General features: G+C 38.9%; 4 protein-coding genes across 14 annotated transcripts in view; 3 read left to right on the top strand and 1 right to left on the bottom strand.

The window, feature by feature from the left end:
- syne1b (spectrin repeat containing, nuclear envelope 1b) overlaps positions 1 to 3,944 on the top strand; it is a 111,860-nt gene extending 107,916 nt beyond the window's left edge. For 5 of the 10 annotated variants that reach the window (XM_017699888.2, XM_017699890.2, XM_037541790.1 and 2 more), the window contains 3 exons: positions 411 to 503; positions 1,234 to 1,292; positions 2,907 to 3,944. In XM_017699888.2, the coding sequence (XP_017555377.1) occupies positions 411 to 503; positions 1,234 to 1,292; positions 2,907 to 3,153 (399 nt within the window). In that variant the 3' untranslated portion in view covers positions 3,154 to 3,944. The remainder of the gene's footprint in view (positions 1 to 410; positions 504 to 1,233; positions 1,293 to 2,906) is intronic. The other 5 variants (XM_037541788.1, XM_037541789.1, XM_037541794.1 and 2 more) reach the window with 2 other exon arrangements.
- A 10-nt stretch (positions 3,945 to 3,954) lies between these two features.
- ccdc170 (coiled-coil domain containing 170) lies at positions 3,955 to 12,165 on the bottom strand. 2 transcript variants are annotated; one of them, XM_017699891.2, is made up of 12 exons: positions 11,970 to 12,165; positions 10,617 to 10,790; positions 9,852 to 9,975; positions 9,506 to 9,762; positions 9,268 to 9,412; positions 9,012 to 9,197; positions 7,929 to 8,246; positions 7,055 to 7,234; positions 6,183 to 6,356; positions 5,835 to 6,077; positions 4,646 to 4,861; positions 3,955 to 4,515 (listed from the first exon to the last, which is right to left on the bottom strand). In XM_017699891.2, exons 3-12 carry the CDS (start codon positions 9,960 to 9,962, stop codon positions 4,267 to 4,269), a joined length of 2,079 nt encoding a protein of 692 aa, XP_017555380.1. In that variant the 5' UTR covers positions 9,963 to 9,975; positions 10,617 to 10,790; positions 11,970 to 12,165; the 3' UTR covers positions 3,955 to 4,266. The 2 variants fall into 2 exon arrangements, with proteins under 2 accessions (XP_017555380.1, XP_037397693.1); XM_037541796.1 differs by lacking the exon at positions 10,617 to 10,790.
- On the top strand, positions 11,531 to 16,136 carry rmnd1 (required for meiotic nuclear division 1 homolog). The gene is made up of 12 exons (XM_017699892.2): positions 11,531 to 11,677; positions 12,093 to 12,555; positions 12,689 to 12,797; positions 13,435 to 13,510; positions 13,622 to 13,661; positions 13,810 to 13,910; positions 14,054 to 14,160; positions 14,250 to 14,314; positions 14,700 to 14,776; positions 14,878 to 14,998; positions 15,200 to 15,316; positions 15,790 to 16,136. Exons 2-12 carry the CDS (start codon positions 12,103 to 12,105, stop codon positions 15,820 to 15,822), a joined length of 1,299 nt encoding a protein of 432 aa, XP_017555381.1. The 5' UTR covers positions 11,531 to 11,677; positions 12,093 to 12,102; the 3' UTR covers positions 15,823 to 16,136.
- Positions 16,137 to 16,576: 440 nt separating this feature from the next.
- zbtb2a (zinc finger and BTB domain containing 2a) lies at positions 16,577 to 20,275 on the top strand. Its single transcript, XM_017699894.2, has 3 exons — positions 16,577 to 16,896; positions 17,671 to 17,859; positions 18,650 to 20,275. The coding sequence occupies exons 2-3, from the start codon at positions 17,687 to 17,689 to the stop codon at positions 19,833 to 19,835; spliced, it is 1,359 nt and encodes a 452-aa protein (XP_017555383.1). The 5' UTR covers positions 16,577 to 16,896; positions 17,671 to 17,686; the 3' UTR covers positions 19,836 to 20,275.
- The last annotated feature ends 824 nt before the right edge of the window (positions 20,276 to 21,099 follow it).

Genomic DNA, 21,099 nt, shown 5'->3' on the forward strand with positions numbered 1-21,099 from the left:
ATTTAAATCTATTTATGGTTTAATCCATCTTAGAACAATCACCAGAGCCTTATTTTACTGCAAAGTGACTAAATATCTAGTTGCTGTGGAGTCACAACAGGGCAGTAGAAGATCCGTATATTGTGGACCCCTGGACTAGAGAAAGGAGTGCTGAACCTAGACTAGATTAAAAGCTGCTGGGAAAGGAGGGGTAATAACAGTTAGGCACACTAACAATAAGGCAGAACAAGGGAGGAATCAAGAGAAGAGGCAGAGGAACCAACATAAAAACATGACCACATGATTAGGAGATGGGCATGGCAGCAGCAAATCAGGGAGACCTTGCAGCTTGTTCCTGTAAACAAGGTTTAGGTTAAGGTTGTGTAATATAAAACTCATTCTTACCTTCTTTCTTATTTATCTTTTTTCAGGATTTGTCATCTTGGTCATCTGCTGATGAACTGGATACATCTGGTTCTCTGAGTCCTGTGTCTGGACGGAGCACTCCAAGTCGGCAGCGATCGGTAACCAATCAACCACATGTTCTGTGGGACGCTGCAAAGATGGAAGTGTTTTGTCACATTAAGGCGATAGTTTTTCACTTTTGCCCCAGTGTCCCTGGAACCTGGCTTACAGTCACGCTTGACACCTTAGTATATTTGCTCGGTGCCCCTCCAGATTCAGACCAGTCTACATGCCCATCCCGCATGCCCTCCTCCTTCAGAGCTAAGAGCAGTTTAGCACTTGAGATCTGATTCCTCTTTTTGTGTTCACCTACCTTTGATTGATTCAATCCCATTTTACACCTCTGTTCAAGTGAGTTTCTCATCTGATGTGAACCACACCCCATGTTCCACTTTTAGTTTTTCAACGCATTTTCGCTCCCTCTGTTCATAGTCCCTCTAGATTCCTACACCTGTAATATCCAAAGAATACTGGTTCTGATCTTTTTATACTCAAAGCTGGTCAAATCTGATCATGTGATGAGATATAAAATGTATGGAATATGAAAGCTTGAAAATATTTGAGTTCATAATGAATTTATTTTATATGTTCCTCTTAGATATTTAGGCAGATTTTCTGCCAGAATATGCTTTGATGAACCAGTTTCTTTATCTCCACAGAATTCTCATCACCCCCCATTTGATTTTGTTGCTGTCTTCTTTTTGGGTTTCTTTCATCGATAGCTTTGTCTTTATTTGCCTGGACTGAAACATTCTTTCTTTCTTTTACCCCCCTGTTCATTGCAAACAGCCACGGGGCAAAAGTAGTCTGTCACAGCCTGGACCCTCTGTGAGCAGTCCACACCGCAGGTACCTGTCTACTGGTTTCTAGAACACTTGGAAGATAATGGAACTCAACTCATGACCTAACTGTAGACGCTGGCATCACTGGTTCTGGGTTGATCCCAAGTTTTACAAAACGCCATGCCATTGACTAAAGCCCCACAGCCCAGCCAGATCACCTGTATCAATTTGAAGGCCAGTGACAGAACAAAGCTTTAGGCTCATGTCAATGGATTCCATCATCTTCTGTGATTCTAGACACTTAGGCTAGGGGTTTTAGACAGCTAACATTAGTGGGAGGCCATGCACCGGAGAAAGATTTTATACTGCTCTAGGAGCTTATTCTAGTTATATTGCAGAGTTTTCTGCTTATCCTTTGTGGCTGAAAAAAAACAATTAACATTGGCTATTTGCTGCTGAGCAACTCCTTCATTGTCTGCATAGCCAGCAAGCGTCTGCAATGAACAAAGCCTTGGCAGCAGTCTATCCAGCTCTCTTCCTCTCTTTCTTGTGTGTCACATCCTCTCAATAACTAATCTACCATCTTCTTCCCCCTCCAATCTGCCATCTTTGATTTGCTCCTCTCAAGTCTCCATTTGTGGAGTGTAGGAGGGCACGGTTATTCAGTCTAAGCATACCTTAGTGGTGAACAGTCATCACAATTCAGAAAAAAAGGCTCAGTGACTGGGGCATGTGAAAAGGGAGGTCCTCAAATGCTGAGTTTGCGAAGAGCCACATTCAGTCGAGTCCGAAAATGCAGGTTTAAGCTGCACAGTATGAAAAGTAAAGCCTCCTCTTGAACTTATTGTTCTGCATCTCTGTCTTGCTATGTAGTGATTTACTAGCTAGACTGAGATTTTGAACAACAATCCACTTCAGATTTCTGCAAAATGCTACAACATGGCTGTAACGTTGCTAAATACTATATGGTGTAAATAATGCACATTAATTCTCCCTTAATTCAGTGATTAGATCAAATTCTTGCAGTGAAATAACATATGGCACTTCAATTGCTTCTCCAGTAGAGCAGCTTCTGGGCAGCGCTCTCTCCTGTTGGCATGCATTGTAATAGCTCTGTAACAGTATGGCAAGAGGAACACTTTTTTTGAGGTGGTCCTCACTGCTCTTAATACCTGCAAGGCTTGCCTTTCCCTCAAGCTAACTCTCTATGTCAGCTAAAGTGTCCTCTGATGAAAAGTAGCAGCAATATATTCGGTAAGACAAAAAGGCAGTAATGAATTCTACATGAAGGTGCATGGACTTTATATTTAATCAGGCAAGTATGAATACTAAATACAAAATACACTAAATACAAAAAAGTTATAAAGCATATTAAATATTCTCTGAAATCCAAAAGACATTTAAATTGGACACAATTTTGTACACTTTTAAGTGGTGCTAAGGGATAACGCTCTGTGCACTGTAAAAGTTAATGCATATACTTGATTTAAATGTTTGCATCAATTCTGCTTGAATAAAATGTAATCCATCAGCACAATTAAGATACATTTGTGTTAATGTAATACGTTTTGTTGATATCAGCATATATATTTGAGTCATGTAAATTCAGTGCGTTACTGTTTTCAGTGCAGGTAGCCCAGCTAAGGCCAGTCTGATCTGTTCTGTCCCTTGTGCGAGCAGGTCCCCCAACGCCGCTGGATCCGTTTCCTCCCATTCTGAGGAGAGAGAGCCACGCTCCTGGTGCAGAACCTTCCTCCAACGAGTCCTTTGGGCCTCACTGCCTGTGCAGCTCCTGCTGCTGCTGCTGGTGGCCTTAGCCTGCCTGGTGCCTATGTCTGCGGAGGATTACAAATGTGCCCAGTCTAACAACTTTGCCCGATCATTCCACCCTATGCTCAGCTACACAAATGGGCCTCCACCTATATGAGACTGGGTTTTTATTAAAGAGTCCTTATAGATGCGTTCTGGACAACTAACTTGTACCACTACATTAGCAGCCAAAGCCAATCATTAATGTGTTGTTGTATAGCTGCTGATTCTGCTCATGTCTCTGTAGATGTTCTAAAGAAGCTTATTGCACTGAAACCTAATACACTGTAAGACCGGTGGTTCTAAGTTGTACACTTATACAAGACAGGTGGGCTGCTAGTGGTACTAATAAAGTTCTTCCAATATCAAAAAAAGGAGAAAAAGATATTTAGCTGTATTTTTAACTGGATGGCACAGGATTTTAACTGGAGATTGGTACTGAGCAGTTGTCATTCATGTCACCAGGCCTGAAGTTTCTTTTTTTGTTTTTTTGTATCATGAAAAGTATTGACATTTGATTTCATGCAAAGAATATAACATGAAATTGCTTATAACTAATGAAAACTTGTAAAAATAACATTTAAAACTATATATTGCAACTATTTTTTATATGTATTTTTGGCATGTGGTAATCTTTTGCTTTTAAAGTTGTTTGATTTATGAGATTTGTCATTGTTGAAGACTGATCTTAATTGTAACTAACTTACTGTAATAATCAACTTACATGTAATGAAAAATACAGTATTGTATGGAAAAGCACTATTATGATATTTATCCGTGTACAGTTTGCTAAGGCCTAAGAAACCTTTGCACTGAAAACAAAGATAGTATACACATAAAGTGCTTAGTGGTATTTTTTGTAATAATGCAAAAGTATACAAACAAAAATTAAATTCAATGGCATTGATACTTAAGGATTCTTCATTTAGTGTGAACAGAGTTAAACAAGTCAGTTCATTCAGCCATCAAAACTTCACTTTAGTAACTTACCAGTCATGTAATTCCAGTCCCAATCAGTAGAAACATTTTAATTCAAACAGTCTACAGACAAAGATGACCGTGACTCATAGTGCACATGCCTCACAATGTCCACCACAACAGACCTGATTTAGCATGACTGAATAATGAGTAATCTCAATCATCACATATACATAATTGCCTATTAAATACCGTATAACAGTGTAATGATGGTTATCTATTAACCACTCATTGGCACTTGGGGTCATCCCTCTCATCCATCTGTAACGGGGGGTGCGGGCAGGGCTTGTACTTCAGGCCCTAGAGAACCTTCTGTAAGGCTGGAGCAGGCAGAGACCATGAGGTGCGGATGATGTGGTGTTGCACAGTGGCAGGCCAGAGGGAAATGATGATGGCCGGAATGAATCAGAACATCCAACCTTTTAATAACCTCACTACTAGGGAGAGAGGCTGGCATGTCCACTCCCAACATCTGAGACACCACAGTACAGAAGTCCTGCAGCTGTAATGTAGAACAAAGTGAGTGGTTAATTTTCAGAATCTACTTTGAAACAACGGCAGAAAGAGAGACACACCTATGAGGTGTTTAAATCAAATGGAATACTGTAATGCACAGCCGTCTGTTACTGTACCCTTTTCTCCCTCTGGGCGAGCTCTGCCATGTCATTGGCCTGGCTATGGAGCAGCCTCTGTGCTTGCAGGAGTTCATCTCTGGCTCTGTACTCCTGGATCTCTAACTCTGTCTTCACTGTGGTGAGTCTTTTTTCCACTTTGGCCTTATTCTTCTCAAGTTTGCCCAGACTCTTACTCTGCTCTTCGATGGCCTGCTTCTGTTCCATCACTCTGATCTTGTTGCACCAAACACAGCAGAACCTGAGCTACTATGAACTTTACATGTTTAAAAAAAAATTTTAATTCTGAAATGTGGCACAGTATAGTTTCCTGTCGTACAAGCCTTATTACACATAATAATTTCAGATAATATTAGGCACAATACCATTCAAAAGTTTGGATTCATGATTTTCAGAACCAAATTCATTGCAGACACGATAAAATCATTATAACATTTTAGTCCTGTGCAACTTCATGGGTCTTTAATAATAAAGCAATGTTTCCAGAATGATGAACAAAGCAGAGGGTTTCTTCTAGTTTCTGTGTTGTAGGTAAGCAATAATGTTATTGGTGTTTTTCCTCTTACATGATTTAATATTGTATTAATACTTCGTAGCCTGTAGTATTAAAGTCATATATAAATAAAGGCTACTCACTTACTAAAATGACTAAAAAAGCTGAATAGAATCAAAAAAGGATGTTAATATCCAGAAATATTTCAAAAGTGCCATTAATGCAGATATCTTGTTCACAGAGTTCTTGAAATATTCTTAGAAACATCTAAAAATACTCTGAGTGAATAGTTTGCAGTTTTAAAGTCTACCCTGTATAAGTAAATACTGTATATAAAAAAGTTAATATGGCAAGCGTTTCCAAACTTTTGATCACTTGTTTATAGTATAGAAGTATCTGCATTAAAATAAGTGTTACAATTAAATTTCCAAACACTGAAAAAAGACATGCATTGACATAAATATCTGCAGTTTCTTGTAAATAAAATACTACAACACAACTACTGCCAAAAGTAAAGACAAAACTCTGCTGATATGTCATATATTTCATTCATGAGAAAATACTGCATACATCTGAACTGAGTAAATAAAGTGCATCACTTTTTTCAGTGTAAATATTTTGTTGATCTCTATTTAAATATAGTTAAATCACTCTGCCTCTGCTTGGTCTGTGAGCCAGTGCTCTCCTTCCCTCTACCTTGAGCTCATTGGTATCAGCAAGTTGGGCTTTTAGCTCAGTGTTGGAGAAACGCATGACACTAAGCTCAGCCTGAAGCCGTTCCACCTTCTTTTGCAGCTTCCTGTTGGCCAGTGTAGCATCATCCCGCTCCACAGATAGAGCCGAGCGGCTCCTCTTCTCCTCATCCAGCTGGGCCACCTTCCTCCTCAGCAGCTCCATGTGTAGTTCCTTACTCTCCAACCTCTCCTTCTGCTCCTTCACCTGCACCAATAACAACAGATATTACCTCAGTCAGAACTCAGGACCTACATCTCAGCCCATTCATGTATAAGCCCACTCTTATTCTCTTAGGCATAACCAACAAACCTTTTTCTGAAGGCTGTAGGCCAAAGTTTTAGTTTCTACTAAAGCAGTTCCCTCTTGTCTGGTCAGTTGTTCTGCACGTGTCAATATGGCCTCAAGTCTCATGTCAAAGCCCAAGTCAGTGGCAATGTGTTCAATCTTCATTTTTTCAGAGAGCTTCTCCAGAAATGTCAAATACTGCATGAGAAATAACAAAATGGACAACTGAAGGCTATGGGGGACTACTAAATTCCACATCTATATGAACCACCTACACTTAGCGGTGGATAGACTACCCTAAAAGTTTAATAAACTAAAGAAGTACATTTTCAAATCAACTTGAGTAGAAGTACAAAAGCAACCCATAAAAAAGCAAACAATTTGCATAGGACCAGAAACTTTTTAAGTGCCAGTTTTCTGTTTTGATGCACTCCAAAATATTGTCTGAAATAAAGTGATAAACCTCCAGAGCCAAAGGTCTGATCAATCACAAAGCAAGTACAGATGCTCTCACCAACACAACAAAGGAATTAAATATATATATATATATATATATATATATATATATATATATATATATATATATATATATTATTCAAGTGCAAATGACTTGAACTGAATAAAAAGGTAGAATACTTTCCTCACTTCTGAAGAAGCAAAAGTATCATCATCTGAAAACGTTGAGGAAAGAATAAATCCATCGAGTACCGAGTTACTATTCACACCTGCTTATAATGCAGGCTTATTGTTCAGGAATTACTGCAAAAACAAATATGTGGCATATGTCCAGTTTAAGGGCCTTAAAATATTTTAAATATTACAACTGTTTTAAGTTGGTGGGAAAACAAGCACAGTATCAAAAAGTAGAGCGACAGAGTGATTCCTTGTCAGTTCACCTGTTGTTTTTCATGACTCAGTCCATCCTTGCTGACTCCTGCAGTGAGTAGTTCAGACTCCAGTTTGTGAACCCTGCACTGGATCTGCTGTTCTCTCTGCCCTGCTGCTCCCAGCAGCTCTGTCTGTCTGGCATGCTCCTGTGACACCTCTGCCAGCCTGACCTCCAGCTCTCTCACAGACTGCAGCATATATTAAACAGTACACACAGGAAAATGTAGATTTAGTTTGATCCTTTTTTTTTGATCCTTCTGCTTTCAAAGTATCTGATCATGCTACTGATGTGGGCTGACTGGTCTAACTGTTTTATGCAGATACAGTGCTAAGTCCAACTGTTGGCTGACAATGGTGTAATGAGTCTTGTGATACATTGTGGGGTTTTGAACATCTGCATGGTGTAAAGACAGCCTTCAGATTGTTGCAAAAAGTCAATGATTATGCCTAGCATGATGTGGTGTGTTCTGTAGTGCCTTTGCTAGGAGACAATTTTTATCTATTTAGTATAATGTCATTTGATCAGCAAAAATTCACACAGCTGACTCAACTCAGGATGAAAAGTTGGTAGATAAATCTGTAATGAACATATTAGACATTGTTCCTCAATTTTGATCTTTAGATAAGATCTAACTACAGTTTTTCTAAATCATACATTCTTAAATAAGATTCTTCAAGGGTTTCTTTACTGAAATTGTTCTAGAGTTCTTCAAGCTTGACTTTGGAACAATGGCAAAAAGGTTCTATTCAGAACTATATACAACACATTCTCTGTCAATCTGAAAGACCATTTCACCATGCAAAGAACCATTTAAATGAACCCTTGAAGAACCATCTTTTTTAAGAGCGTAGGAAAACTTCTTGTTGAGGTGTGAACAGTACTGCATTGCTGCTCTTGTCTCTTCTGCAGACTTCTCTGAGCTTATCCAGAACACGCTCCTCTTTAGGCAGAGCACTTTCAGGCAGATCCCCAAGCACAACCTCCACTTCCTTCAGAAAGGCCTCCATGCGGCTGTGTGATGCCTGAGCTTCATTTTGGCTCCTGAGCAGCCTGCGCTCCAGATCCTCTGAACGCTGCTCGGAGCTGTCAGAATCTGCTTGAGCAGCAGTAAGGGCAAGCTCTCTCTCCTGCAGCTTGCTCTTCAGACTCTGATTCTCTCTTTCCAAATTCTGTTTTTTCAGCAGCACAAAATCAAGTTCCTGGAAGTCATAATATGCAACAGGAATAGGGATCAAAACAACTAAGATATCAAAATCATTCTCATCTGTATGAAACACAAACAAGCACTAGTTTTTTTTTTGGGATATAAAAGTGAACTGATGTATCAATCTTAGGGTCGGAATTCTACTTGACTTTGGAATGTTATAACTATTTGTAACTGATAATAATGATATTCGGTACTGGGTGTTGTTTTCATTTTCAACACATTTTTGGCCAAAATAAAAATTCTAACAGACTATTGTTAATTTAAATCCACTACTGTATAAATTTGTCCAGTCACAGTTGTGTATATTTTAATCTATGTATATTTATATAGACACATTTAAATGTCTTTTTTAATCGTACTGAAATTGTCAAATTGAATTAAGAAAAAATGTGATATTTCATGATGCACTTAATCATTTCTTAAAGAATTGAAATGAGCAAAAAAGAATTGCCGGCTAACAAAATAGTCATCTCCAGTGCGTCAACTTCAAGTAATGTCGCAATAATTGAATAAAGAGCGATAACTGGATTTGTGAGCTTGCCAGTACATCCTTTTTGCTAAATATGAGAAACACTTCCTTGCCGACTGTGATCCGTAAGTGCAGATTTCTCATTATTTGACTGTAAAAATTTTTAATTGTGAGGACGGATAAGACAAGACGTTTCCTCTGTTTGCTTGTATCTTAATTGTAACATTCCTGTTTGCTGTATTTTACATGTTAACATTTTTTGTGTCAGATAAAATAAAGAGAGTATACCTGTCTGACTGAGTTCAGGTCACTAGCACGGCTGGCTGAGAGTTTCTGTTCATGGTCCAAATCAGCCACTAGTCTCCTCACCGTCTCCCTGCTGGCCTTACACTCCACCTCGTGAGACTTTACATTCTCCTCTAGTGCAATTATCTGAGTCCTCTGTCTGTCTCTCTCCTTGCAGCACTGGCCAACCTAAGATGCAGATTATTTAGTAACAGGGAAAATATTAAATGTTTGTGTTGAAAGTATATCTCTCACTCACCAAAGAGATGATCATCTCCATGGGTTTATCGCTCTCAGCCAAATCAATGGAGAGTTTGCTGGCTAGTCTTGATACAAACTCCTCATACCTCCTCTGTAAATCACCTGCCTCTTGCTTTGTCTTGTTCCAATTACTAAGACAGTCTCTAGAAAAATACAGTCAATATTTTTCTTATTTAGAGTTTAATCAACAATGTAAATATGTAAGACATCAAAGCAGGTAAAAAAACAATGCTTACTTCGACTTGATCTCCATTTGTTGTGCTCTCTCTTTAATTTCTTCATTCTCCTTGCTAAGTGCCTGTAATTTCATATCCATAATACTTTTGGAGGAGGCGATAGAGGCCATTTCTTTTTCTGTGTTGTGAATGCGTTCTCTGAGGGAACTGATGAGAGAAGACTGGCGGGCCTCTGTCTCCTGGTGTTTGTCGATTGCCTCTCTCAGGTCCTGCACCAAAGCCTCCTGAGATGAAATCTTTGACCGAGCATCCAGCAGCTGTTGAAGTGAAACATACACATGATTTGTAAGGCTGTTTCAGAGAGCATCTCCTCTTTATTAGAAAAATACAAATAAATAATGATGACCTGTGAATGGAGGCTTTGATGTTTGGTCTGGAGAGCTGCTAGCTCTTCTCGTGCAGACTCTGTGGCCTGTTTGTAGTGAACCAGGTGCTGCTGCATCACAGAATCATCCATTGCAATGGCCTTTCTGTTTAAATGGGTGCAGATTAACTACATTTGTACTACCACGGCTTCTCACATTTTCAAAGTTGTGGATACATTTTCCTAAAATTGCCAACAATCAGACCAGGGCACAATACCAGTATATCAGTACCTTATTTTAACCCTGTTAAAAAAACCTTTCTGGAGTTTCTGTCCAGTAAGTCAGTAATGGTATTCTGTGTTTTCCTGGTGGGTTTATGTAACACTTTAAAGGATTTTTAAAGGTTTAACAGGTGTTGTGGGACTGATTCCAGATACACTAGGAAGCTTAGTTTCCTAAAGGGATCTGACTGTATACTACAGAAAAATAGTGGATTCTAATAGTAACCATTAAGCCAATCCTCATTAGACAGCAAAACCATTTTTAATCCTGATCATTCTAATGGTCTTCTTTCAGTTTGGCTATTAATTATACGTAAATATACATGTATAAGATGCAAACTGATGTCGGGCTATGAAATGATCAGATCTGGTCCAAGAATGAAACTTTAAGCAGACTGAAGCAGCAGCAGCTTCCTTAAAGTTAAGTTGCAGCTGAACCTCTTTTAGTTTCTGTTAGGCGTGATCGTTCAGAAATGAGCAGTGACGGCGAGGTTTATTTCTATGAAGTGGGTTGTAATTTCTTACCTCACACAGTTATCTCTTCGAGACTTTTATCTGTGAAGTTTCCTTCTTCTGATAGTGAATATCCTGAGCACCGTTGTGTCAGTGTTTCCAGTGTTTCTAAGCAACAGACGTGCTGTTGGCTCCGCCGGTAGGGGGCATTAGTGAGCGGACCAGACCAGAGATTTCACAACATGTCTGAAAAGATCAGATCTCTTACATTTACACTTCCAACGCAGAATCACGTGTGTATGAAAAGAAAGGGAAAATGCGTTAGCTGCGTTAGATGATTACTAAAATAACGTTAGCAGCTTTCTAGGAGGAACTGAGGCCGCCTAGCAGAATTTTCTCAGGAATGTCAGTTTTCCTCTTCAAGTGCTGAGTTTCATATGTCTGAAACACTGGCGTAGGCTTCAGGGCGAGTTTAGTGCAGTGTTTAGGGCTTGTTCTGTAGGGTTTAGGGTCTATGGTGCAGTGTTTAGGGCTTGTTCTGTAGGGTTTAGGGTCTATGGTGTAGTGTTTAGGGCTTGTTCTGTAGGGTTTAGGGTCTATGGTGCAGTGTTTAGGGCTTGTTCTGTAGGGTTTAGAGTCTATGGTGTAGTGTTTAGGGCTTGTTCTGTAGGGTTTAGGGTCTATGGTGTAGGGTTTAGGGAGCATGGTGTAAGGTTTAGGGTTTATGGTGTAGGGTTTAGGGAGCATGGTGTAAGGTTTAGGGTTTATGGTGTAGGGTTTAGGGAGCATGGTGTAAGGTTTAGGGTTTATGGTGTAGGGTTTAGGGAGCATGCTGTAAGGTTTAGGGTTTATGGTGTAGGGTTTAGGGAGCATGCTGTAAGGTTTAGGGTTTATGGTGTAGGGTTTAGGGAACAGTGCGAGTGGTTATGAAAGCGAAGCGCGCTTTCTATCACGTGACTTGAAATGCAATGCATGATGTCACTGAAGCACACACGCCCCCGCTGTTCAGTTTATTCAACATAAACTTTATTCCAATTGATCCTAATCCTAAAATAATGTGTCTACAGAAAGTAACGCGCTGTTAGATTCAGCGATGACTGCCAGCTGCTGTGTCTTCTGTAAGAGAACACGTGGTATGTACTGAATTAAAGTGTATGTGAGCTGTTACTGTCTGTTTATTTGGAGTACCTACAGTTTAGCCTTGTCGGCTAGTTAGCTTACAGTGCCAAGAGCGTGGTGCAGTGGCCAGACTTCTGCTCGAGGTTTCATGAGGCGAATTGAATCTATGAAAAGAGTCGCTGACGAGCTTTTGAGATCATCAGTTACAAAGTGCTGAAAATACAAAGCCATACAGGTTAGCTAGCTTTCTAGCTAACTAGCTATGAAGGACTAAAGTTTGACAGCTAGCCAGCTGACGTAACTTACTGCTGTCGTCTCAGTCAAGGTCAGTGAGCAGAAATAGCGGACAGGAAAGTCTGGCATGCCAGAGAAGACTGCCCGACTCCTGACGAACTAACGATGGGTTCATAATGTTGATAATCTACACAGGTGGCTAGATATGCTAGCCAGATCTTTCTCAGCGCTGGCACTGTGGAGACTGCAGCAGCCTTTGGAGAGGAGACCTTTCTGGAGATTACGTCCAGGAATTGCAGAGCGGGTGGAAAATGGCTCTTGTTCCGGAGCCAAGTGTTTCCCACCAAATCTGCTGGCTCGCAGCGCCTCATCACACAGCCTTTACACAGACCACAAGAACAGCCCCTCCATCACACTCCATCCTTCGTGGTCCTCTGGACTGCAGAGTGGTGCGCTTCAAGGACCTCTTATTCTTAACAATAAAACACCGCCTGTCTTAATGATGAGATCCAAAGAATGGAATGTACACACGAGATTGCAGTCAACCACAACAGCTACCATGTCTGTGCTGAAACAAGGAGGCTTACCTGGCAAAAGAACATTAAAGGGACCAAGGACAAAACAGCCATCCAGAGCCAATCTTCCTGCTCCAGAAGAGGCAAGTCGCCTATACTAATAAGATCTCGGGTGGAAAAAGTCGTATAAAGTCTGTATATGTAGCTCTTATACAACGTGCAGTCCGGTAGAAATGACTGAACTCATTGTGCATGCATTGATCTGTTATTTTACAGGATATGATGCAGTGTATTGCCTATGCAACTGCGGACCAGTACCATCTACCTACTCTTTGTCATGATCTAATGGCCAATGGCTTCTTTGAAATAAGAGACCTGCCCAGAGGTTAGTTTAACTGTAGAATTATCTTATTTGTCTAACTATTTAATGTTTGTGTTTAGATTTTTAGCTGAATTAATGTTAATAATGTAAAATTAGTCATCAATCAGTATCATACACTGCATTGGTTGTAAATTGAACAAGCATAATTATATTGTTACTTTCGGAAGAAAACCTTGTGTCTCCATTTTTGGCATTTTTCAGTTTTTGACATAACCTGAAAGTATCTGTTATTCTTTACATTGTTTGTAAATTTTGTGATGAGAAACCTAAAAGAAATTACCCAAAATGACATGGGAAAAATTCTGGTTCCAATGACTTTCATTGAAAGTGAAGTAGGTTTTTTCCTTCTCCTGTAAAGTTACTATTTTGGAGATACAAGGTTTTCTTACAACAACAGTGATATACACTTTAGTTAGTTTCATTCAATGAACGCACTGTTAGAGGATGCATTTTGTAACAATCTCTTGCCCACATGATCTTTGTTCAAGTGTGATGTTGTGGCAATAAACCTTGTCATTTCATTATCTAGTCATTATTTCATTTAAGTATCAGAATTGACTTTGGAATCACTCATTTCCAGCCTACAGTTATACAGTTATAAATTATGATTGAAAATTATGAACTGTTTGTTGGGTTTCAGATGCCTCTAATGTCTTGGTGATTGGAACAGAGATGGCAGCAAAACCCAGTGACGGCGCTTTGATGTTTTTTTTTAGGTAAGCCAAAAAGCTCGCTTTCTCACGCCAACTGGCTTCGTTTTGCTACAGACTGTGCATGTTTGTTTAAACTTTAATGTTTATTTAACTTTAAAGAGTTTTTCCTCATAGGGAAGGCTCAGTGGTTTTCTGGAATGTTGCAGAGACAACTGTGGGTAAAAGTGCTCTGTTGTGTGTTTCTTCTTTTTTTTTTTTTGTTTGATTTTTTTGAATTCTAATTTGAGTAAAATTTCTCAGTTCTCAAAATGTTTAAATGCTCAACAGATCTGTCTATGTATATATACAATATTGAATTACAGGTAAAGAAAGCAATGAGAATATTGGAGCAGCATGAGATTCAGCCGTATGAGGTGGCCTTGGTTCACTGGGAAAATGAAGAGATCAATTATGCAGTAGGAGAGTACGTCAGAACATGACTTTCTGATGACAGTACATAATTATAATGTATATATAGTACAAAGTCAAATCTGTTTTATTGTAGATGATGGCTCATATTGCCTCTGTGGTCTAATAGGATGAATGTTTTACTGTTTATGTACTTAGGGGGAATTCAAAGCTACATCGAGGAAATTTCATATTTAATAGTGAGATGGACTACGAACAAGTACTTCTGGAGAAATTTGCATTTTCCAATGCTCTGTCTTTATCAGGTGGGCTCGATATTTATTTATTAAGTCATTCCTTAATATAAGTTGTTTTTTTTTTTATTTCTACAAACAAAAACCTGTTTTTGTTCCAGTTAAGTTGGCTATTTGGGAGGTCTCTCTGGATAACTTTGTTGAATCTATTCAGTCAATTCCTGAGGTAATCCCCATTTATACACTATATATGTATAACCTTAAACATAAACATTCACAGTATACTATATGTAAGTATAGATAAGTAGTGAATGTAGCTACTTTAAGGTGCACACACTGCTGAGGCATTCACTTGGTCAACCGTTGATGATCAAAGCATGATCAATACCTCCATATTAATACTCTTAATTTCAGAGACATACAGTCTGTATAATAAATATCTTAAAAATTCATTTTTGAGAGGAGCAATAATATGCAGCTGATTTGGCTTTTAAGATTTTTTCCTGAAACGCAAGACATCTTTAATTCTTAAGGAATTGTTCTAAATATCTAAAGAATATTAGAGTTGTGTGGTTGCACTCCCAATACATATACCCATATACTCTGAACAGACGCTGAAATCTGGAAAAACAGTTAAACTGTCCAGGGCAGAGGTCTTGCAAAAAATAGGAGAGCTGTTTGCTCTAAGGTAAGGAGCAACATACAGAACAACAAATAAACTATGAGATAAACATTTTCATGTAAAACTTTGTTCAATGTTTTTTAAGTTTACATTGTCCAACTTTGCAGGTACTGCATAAACCTCAGTTCTGATCTGCTTATCACACCTGATTTCTACTGGGACAGAGAGGACCTGGAGCAGCTGTATGACAAAACCTGTCAATTTCTCAATATCAACCGTAGGGTCAAGGTAACAATATTTTGTCTGCTTTTTCATTCTTTTGTTTGCATTCAGTCAGTAAATTAAGAAAAGCACACGATTCTAATGAATATGCTTATTTGTAACTTTATAAATACTATACCTGTGTGAACTAATGAACTTAAAGAAGGCTAACACTGATATGATGTATATAAATGTTGGTGGCCTTATGTCACATGTGGTATTGTGTAGGTAGTAAACGAGAAGCTGCAGCACTGCACTGAACTAACAGACCTTATGAGGAATCATCTGGGTGAAAAGCACAGTCTCCGGCTTGAGTGGATGATTGTAATTCTCATCACTATAGAGGTTAGATTATGTGTGTGCTGCTTTCAGATCCCACTGATTATATTACTTTGCTTCTTGCTTTATTTGCACTTTACTGAATCTGCCTTGCCATTTTTTGTTGTTGTTGTTATTATTATTATTATTAATAATAATAATAAGTTCAACCTGAACTTAAATTGCTGCCTATGGTAGAAGGAAAAGTAGACATTGTTACTAATGAAACTTGAGTTGGTTAACTCTCAATTAAAAGAATATATATATCATCTTAGTTAATATTTACTTTATAATCAATGTATGTGTGCATAATAGTAATCCAGTATTTATGCAATCCAGGTCAACGTTTTAATGTTGACGTGAGTAAGTAAGCAAATGAGTACACAACTAGTCCCTAAACTTTGCCAATCACAGAAACCACAAATTGCAAAAAGAACAAAAAAGGGTTGTAAATTTCATGTCACAGCAATTTTGTCCATCTTTCTGTGTTCTGTCTGAAGGTGATGTTTGAATTAGCCCGGGTGATTTTCTGAGGAGGTGGGGGAAGATGCACAAGTTATGAAGAATGATGACTACCTGTGAAACCAGCAAGACAACAAAAAAATTCCAAATGGAAAAAGTCTATGTAGAGTTGATATATTGTGACTGACTCTTTTAAATTTCAGTATTGTCAGATGTTTAAATGAAAATATAATTTAAACGCTGTTATTTGTTTAATGTAGTTGTAAAATATTCTCAGTCTTGATTAGATGAATAAAGTGCACAGTTCTCAAAAAAGGTCCATCATCTGCAGCTAATGGGAAGAAAAACATTGTTGCCATGTTTGCTATTACAGCCTATAAAAAACCTCACTTGCATTTTTATATACTGTTTGAATATATATAAATGATAGTCATTACTGATTACGTGTTAAATGTTATAAGACAAAAAGTTGAAGTGAAACAAAGGCTTATCATCATATCACATCATGTGTTCATTCAGGCTCCTGGGGGAAGTCCCGCTCTGCATCCCGCGCTGTGTGCCTGAGAGTAGTGTCCGATTCAGTTGATCAAACCGGTTCTTTCGAACATTCCATTTGAATGAAACACTCGTGAGAGTCAGTGATTCATTTACACGATCATTAGTCAAATGAACTTTATTCTTATTTCTGTGCACAACGACGTTGAGCGAATGTGTTTTTACTCGTTAATGTAATCAGACTTTAATGGCCATAGCACACGAAAATTAAGTTAGCTAGTGTTGCATTCTACAGGGAGAAAAGAACCTGAAATCAAAAGACTTTGTTATGAATATATCATAGTGTAGCATTTTACATTTTTTACATATTTTACATATAACATGGACCTAAACATTTCGTAGCTTCGATTCACTTTGCATTTGTGAATCGATTCGACCGATGTATTGAAAAGAACGTGTCCAAACGAACCGACCAGCTCATGCTAGCTGAAAGCTGCAGCCTCGGGTTAGTATCATGTGATTCAAAGTAAGACTCCGGAAACACCGACTACATCCGCGGGAGAATTATTGCCGTTCTCCGCGAACCTGGCTAGCTGTCGTAGTATGAAGACGGCCACGGCTTGTCTTTTAAAGGACATTGGAAGAATACGGTAAGTTAATTCTAAAATCGCCATTTAGTTAGCTACAGAGAAAGTGAATTAATAGGCGAATCCCGGTAACGGTTTGGCTAACGCTAACTAACCTAAACTCCTAGTGACTCTGCGACTGGCTTTTGGCATTTTGTCTGTTTTCCACACCAGCTTACTTATTATCATCGCTAATTTACTTGTTTAAACTTTCAAGGATTCAAATGTATCTTCTTGAAGTCTAGAAAAAGTGCGTTAACTGAAAGTTATGAGTTGCACGTCTGAAGCAGATCCTGTTTGGCTTCGCTAGGACGAGGCTGAAAGTCGGCTTGTTATTCTAACTTTCCGTTCCACCTTAAATGGTGTAACAGTTAGACTCTAGCGTTCAGCCATTTGACGTGGAACGGGAAAATTCGAAGAAGAAGCTGGTGAATAAGTAGCAAACTTGAGCTTCGTGCCGCTAGGGCAGCCGCTAACTACTATCTTATACATTTTAAATAACTTTAGTGTTGTTGCAGCTTTTAAACGTTACACGCAACTAACTACATTTTTACAGCAGAACATTATAATTGACTCTTTGGTGCAGCATGTGTACATTTTAATTAGGTGTCCGTTCTCCATGTTTACGAGAATGTAGTTGAGAGTAATGTGCGTAAAGCAGTACTGTAAATTAAGTGTTTGTGTCTGCTCATCAGATACACCCAGCCGAGATGAATGATAAACATCTCGGCACTACAAACAACCAGTTGGGATTTTCTTTGACTGCACTGTTTAATTTGCATGGTATCTAATTTGTAGGTGCGTAGGTTGAATAATGGAGTTGGCCCACCACGGTCTTGTTCTTCTGCAGCGGCTCAGTGCTCAGAGGGAGTACGGTTTCCTGTGTGACTGCACGGTGGCTATTGGGGATGTTTATTTTAAAGCTCACAAGGCGGTCCTTGCTGCATTTTCAGACTATTTTCGTATGCTGTTCATTCACCAAGACAGGTACCTAAACCCAAACATCTGAAAATGTATGTGTATGTTTTGCATTATTATGCATTATAACTAAATGTGCTATTCGGTTACAGGGGAGTTACACCAGTGTTTCATAATTTCTGCATAATTCAGTCTTTGATATATGGAATTGAAAATTTTGTTTAATTGTAAAGAAACTCAGAGTTTTCTTCACAGTGGTGGTGGTTGGAACTTCAGTGTATGCAACACAAATACAGCCATTTTATTTACTACCCAAAACAATCAGTGAACCTACAGGTGTCCTCTGAGTTTGTATATGTAATGTTTTTATGTGCATATAACGAACTTGGTGAAATGGTGCTAAAACTGAACAATACGTTTTCTTTGGGGACTTTTGCCTGCAACACTGTACTCTGTGTGTATCCTTCTGCCATGAACAGCTTTTAGAAAATGCCTAAAAGGCCGAAATCATACCTCAAAACTTTTGTAAGGCTGTGTCGCAGGGATCAGGCAGCATATTTATAACTATTTTATGTAGTAACTTTCAGTGAGAGATTTTAGAGACATGGAACACCTCAGCAGTTTCCTATCACCACAGTTAAAATTCTGACTCTTCAAGTAAATTTCACCTCAAACCACTTATAATGACTTTGCTTGCATATTGACCTTTGAGTTATGCAGAAGTTATGAAAAATCTGTGGAATTCCCCTTTAACTGTGGTTGCCTGCTGTTGTCTTGTTTACAGTGTAAGTGAGTGCAAGAAAAAAGAGAGCAGTCCTTCATTTTACCTTAAGTTTACTTCCCAACTTCTGTTTTTCAGTGAATGTGTTCGCCTGAAGCCCTCAGACATACAGCCAGAAATCTTCAGCTATCTGCTTAACCTAATGTACACAGGAAAACTGACTACACAGATGATCGATCCTCATCACCTGGAGCAGGGAGTGAAATTCCTGCATGCCTATCCTCTTTTACAAGAGGCAAGCCTCCTGATTCACCCAGAGGCACAGTGTGTTCCTTTGACAAACTCTCTATATGGGATTCAGATCTCTGATCAGCCATGTGGTTGGCCCAGTAGGAATAAAACATGCAAGCGCCACACGTGTCCTGAAAACAGTGGTGAGGCTTTGACTCAAAGCTTTTCTGAAGCTATTGAAACAAAATCAATCAATTCTGTAGATGTTCACAGCCAGGAGTCCCCCACTGAGATACCTGCAACCACCTCCATCCAACATATCACATCTGGTATTATGAGGAGAAATTCGTCTTTCAGAAAACATTACACATGCAATCACTGTGGGAGTCGCTTTAGCCAGAGATGTCAATTAAAGGAGCATCTTCTTCTCCATGCTAACCAGTCCTTTGAACATCATGTGTCACCTATGGTAGATGGCTACACTATGGAACTGGAAGGTCAGGATGCTGAAGATGAGGTTCTCCGTGTTGACAGTGATGATGTGAGTGATACGGACCTACAGATGAGGAGGGATAATACCCCGCCTCCTTCAGATATTGCTGATATAGATAACCTGGAAGCCCTGGAACGTGAGGTAAAACGGCGCAAGTTTGAGTGTCCAACTTGTGGTCGCAAGTTCATCCAGAAAAGCCACTGGCGGGAGCATATGTACATTCACACAGGCAAGCCATACAAATGTAGTGCTTGTGGGAAGAGCTTTTGCAGAGCAAGCCAGGCTTCTAGACATGTGTGCCTCATTCAGGGCACAGAGTCATACACAATGGTGAATAAACAGAGCATGGTGCTGTGTGGTGGGGAAGACAACAGCCAGGTAGAGGCGCTTTTCTTGTCATCAAGCAGACGTTACAAATGCAGCGTGTGTGCATTGCCGTTTTGCAGCCCCTCTGAGGTCCTCAAACATCAGTGTCTGACTCAGGGGACAGTGATACCTGTGCAAGATGACCCGTCAGGTGAACATGCAAATGGCACTTCAATAGCTGAAGAATCTGTCCCAAATACTGGTTCAGTGACAATGTCCACTGAGGAAGTTTAGCAGAACTGGAGCCTTACTGATCAGAAACTGCAGCTTTGTCTAACATTTGAAGTATTAATATTTCTTGACAGAACATTTTTACTTGAGGTATTTTCATATTTTCTTTCTGAGAAAAATGCAATTAACAGCACAGCCTTCTCTCTTTCTTTAAAACCATTCATGTGTACAAGGTACTGTTTCCTTTCTGCAGTGTAACACAAATACCAGATTTTATATGTATACCAGGAGAATATTACCAAGTGTACCAGAAATTTTATGATTTCTGTAATGACTGGATCAGAGAATCTGTTTTACCTGTTTAGTTATAAGGAAACTTTCTTGTACCCAGTTAATTTATTTATTTAAGTGCTGTGTGGAAGAAGATGTTTTTTTTCCCCACTATTTTAATAGGCTGTATCTGCACTGTCCATTAATAAAGTCTATCCACAGAACTTTTAAAATTATTTTATTGAAATCAATTGAAAATAATAATTTGTAATAGTTCATAAAAAGTTTGGAACACAGTTGCAATAACATAACATATATGTAGTTAATTGTTAATACAGTTTCTTATAAATGCACAAACTGTACCCTCTGTACAAGCCTAAGCTGAATGAAAAGGTTGATTTAAAGCGGATGCTACCTCCTGCACCTAAAATGTTCAGAAAGTTCTGTCCAAACGGCCACGTTCAAACTCCTGTGAAACACAGAATGTGTTACACAAATACACTATATGTCCAAAAGTTTGACACCTGCTCATCTATTGTTGAAATCCGAGGTATTTAATTAAATGATTATCCTCTCTTTGCTGTACTAACAGTCTCTAGTGAGGATTTGATTGCATCTAGCTTCAAGAGCATTAGTGAGGTCAAGTACTGCTGTCGGATGATCAGTTCTGGATCACAAATGTGACTCCAGCTCGTCTCAAAGCTATTGGATAAAGCCTCATCATTCCAGAAAACACAGTTCCACTGCTCCATAGCCTAATCCTGGAGTGCTTTCTGCAGTTGCTGCATGTGCAGTTGAAACACCTGTGTCATCACTGGGAGCACCCTAAAGTATCTGAGTTCATCAATTACAAAGAGTGTCTATACTTTTGAACATACAGTGTTGCAATAATAGTAAAAGCATTTGATAGCTATGTTTTTTATTACTTTTCAGTGTGCTGTATCTGTTCCATGATCGTAAATTACATATTTACTTACACATTGGCTTTAATGCACTTAGTTTTAAATCATGTCTAATAATGATTATGGTGATTTAAAATGAGGTTTAAGCAGCCATT

Source organism: Pygocentrus nattereri, chromosome 10 (genome assembly GCF_015220715.1).
Source record: "Pygocentrus nattereri isolate fPygNat1 chromosome 10, fPygNat1.pri, whole genome shotgun sequence".
Taxonomy (NCBI): Eukaryota; Metazoa; Chordata; class Actinopteri; order Characiformes; family Serrasalmidae; genus Pygocentrus; species Pygocentrus nattereri.

What these genes read in the sequence shown, in the direction of transcription:
- ccdc170 (XM_037541796.1), bottom strand. Translation starts at nt 9,962, where the DNA reads ATGGATGATTCTGTGATGCAGCAGCACCTGGTTCACTACAAACAGGCC. An exon ending in TGGAGATGATCATCTCTTTG is followed by an intron (nt 9,198 to 9,267) that starts GTGAGTGAGAGA and finishes TCTGCATCTTAG; the next exon opens with GTTGGCCAGTGCTGCAAGGA. An exon ending in TCGCCCAGAGGGAGAAAAGG is followed by an intron (nt 4,516 to 4,645) that starts GTACAGTAACAG and finishes TCTACATTACAG; the next exon opens with CTGCAGGACTTCTGTACTGT.
- rmnd1 (XM_017699892.2), top strand. Translation starts at nt 12,103, where the DNA reads ATGCTAGCCAGATCTTTCTCAGCGCTGGCACTGTGGAGACTGCAGCAG. An exon ending in GGAGAGCTGTTTGCTCTAAG is followed by an intron (nt 14,777 to 14,877) that starts GTAAGGAGCAAC and finishes CCAACTTTGCAG; the next exon opens with GTACTGCATAAACCTCAGTT. An exon ending in TAATTCTCATCACTATAGAG is followed by an intron (nt 15,317 to 15,789) that starts GTTAGATTATGT and finishes TTCTGTCTGAAG; the next exon opens with GTGATGTTTGAATTAGCCCG.
- zbtb2a (XM_017699894.2), top strand. Translation starts at nt 17,687, where the DNA reads ATGGAGTTGGCCCACCACGGTCTTGTTCTTCTGCAGCGGCTCAGTGCT. An exon ending in CTGTTCATTCACCAAGACAG is followed by an intron (nt 17,860 to 18,649) that starts GTACCTAAACCC and finishes TCTGTTTTTCAG; the next exon opens with TGAATGTGTTCGCCTGAAGC.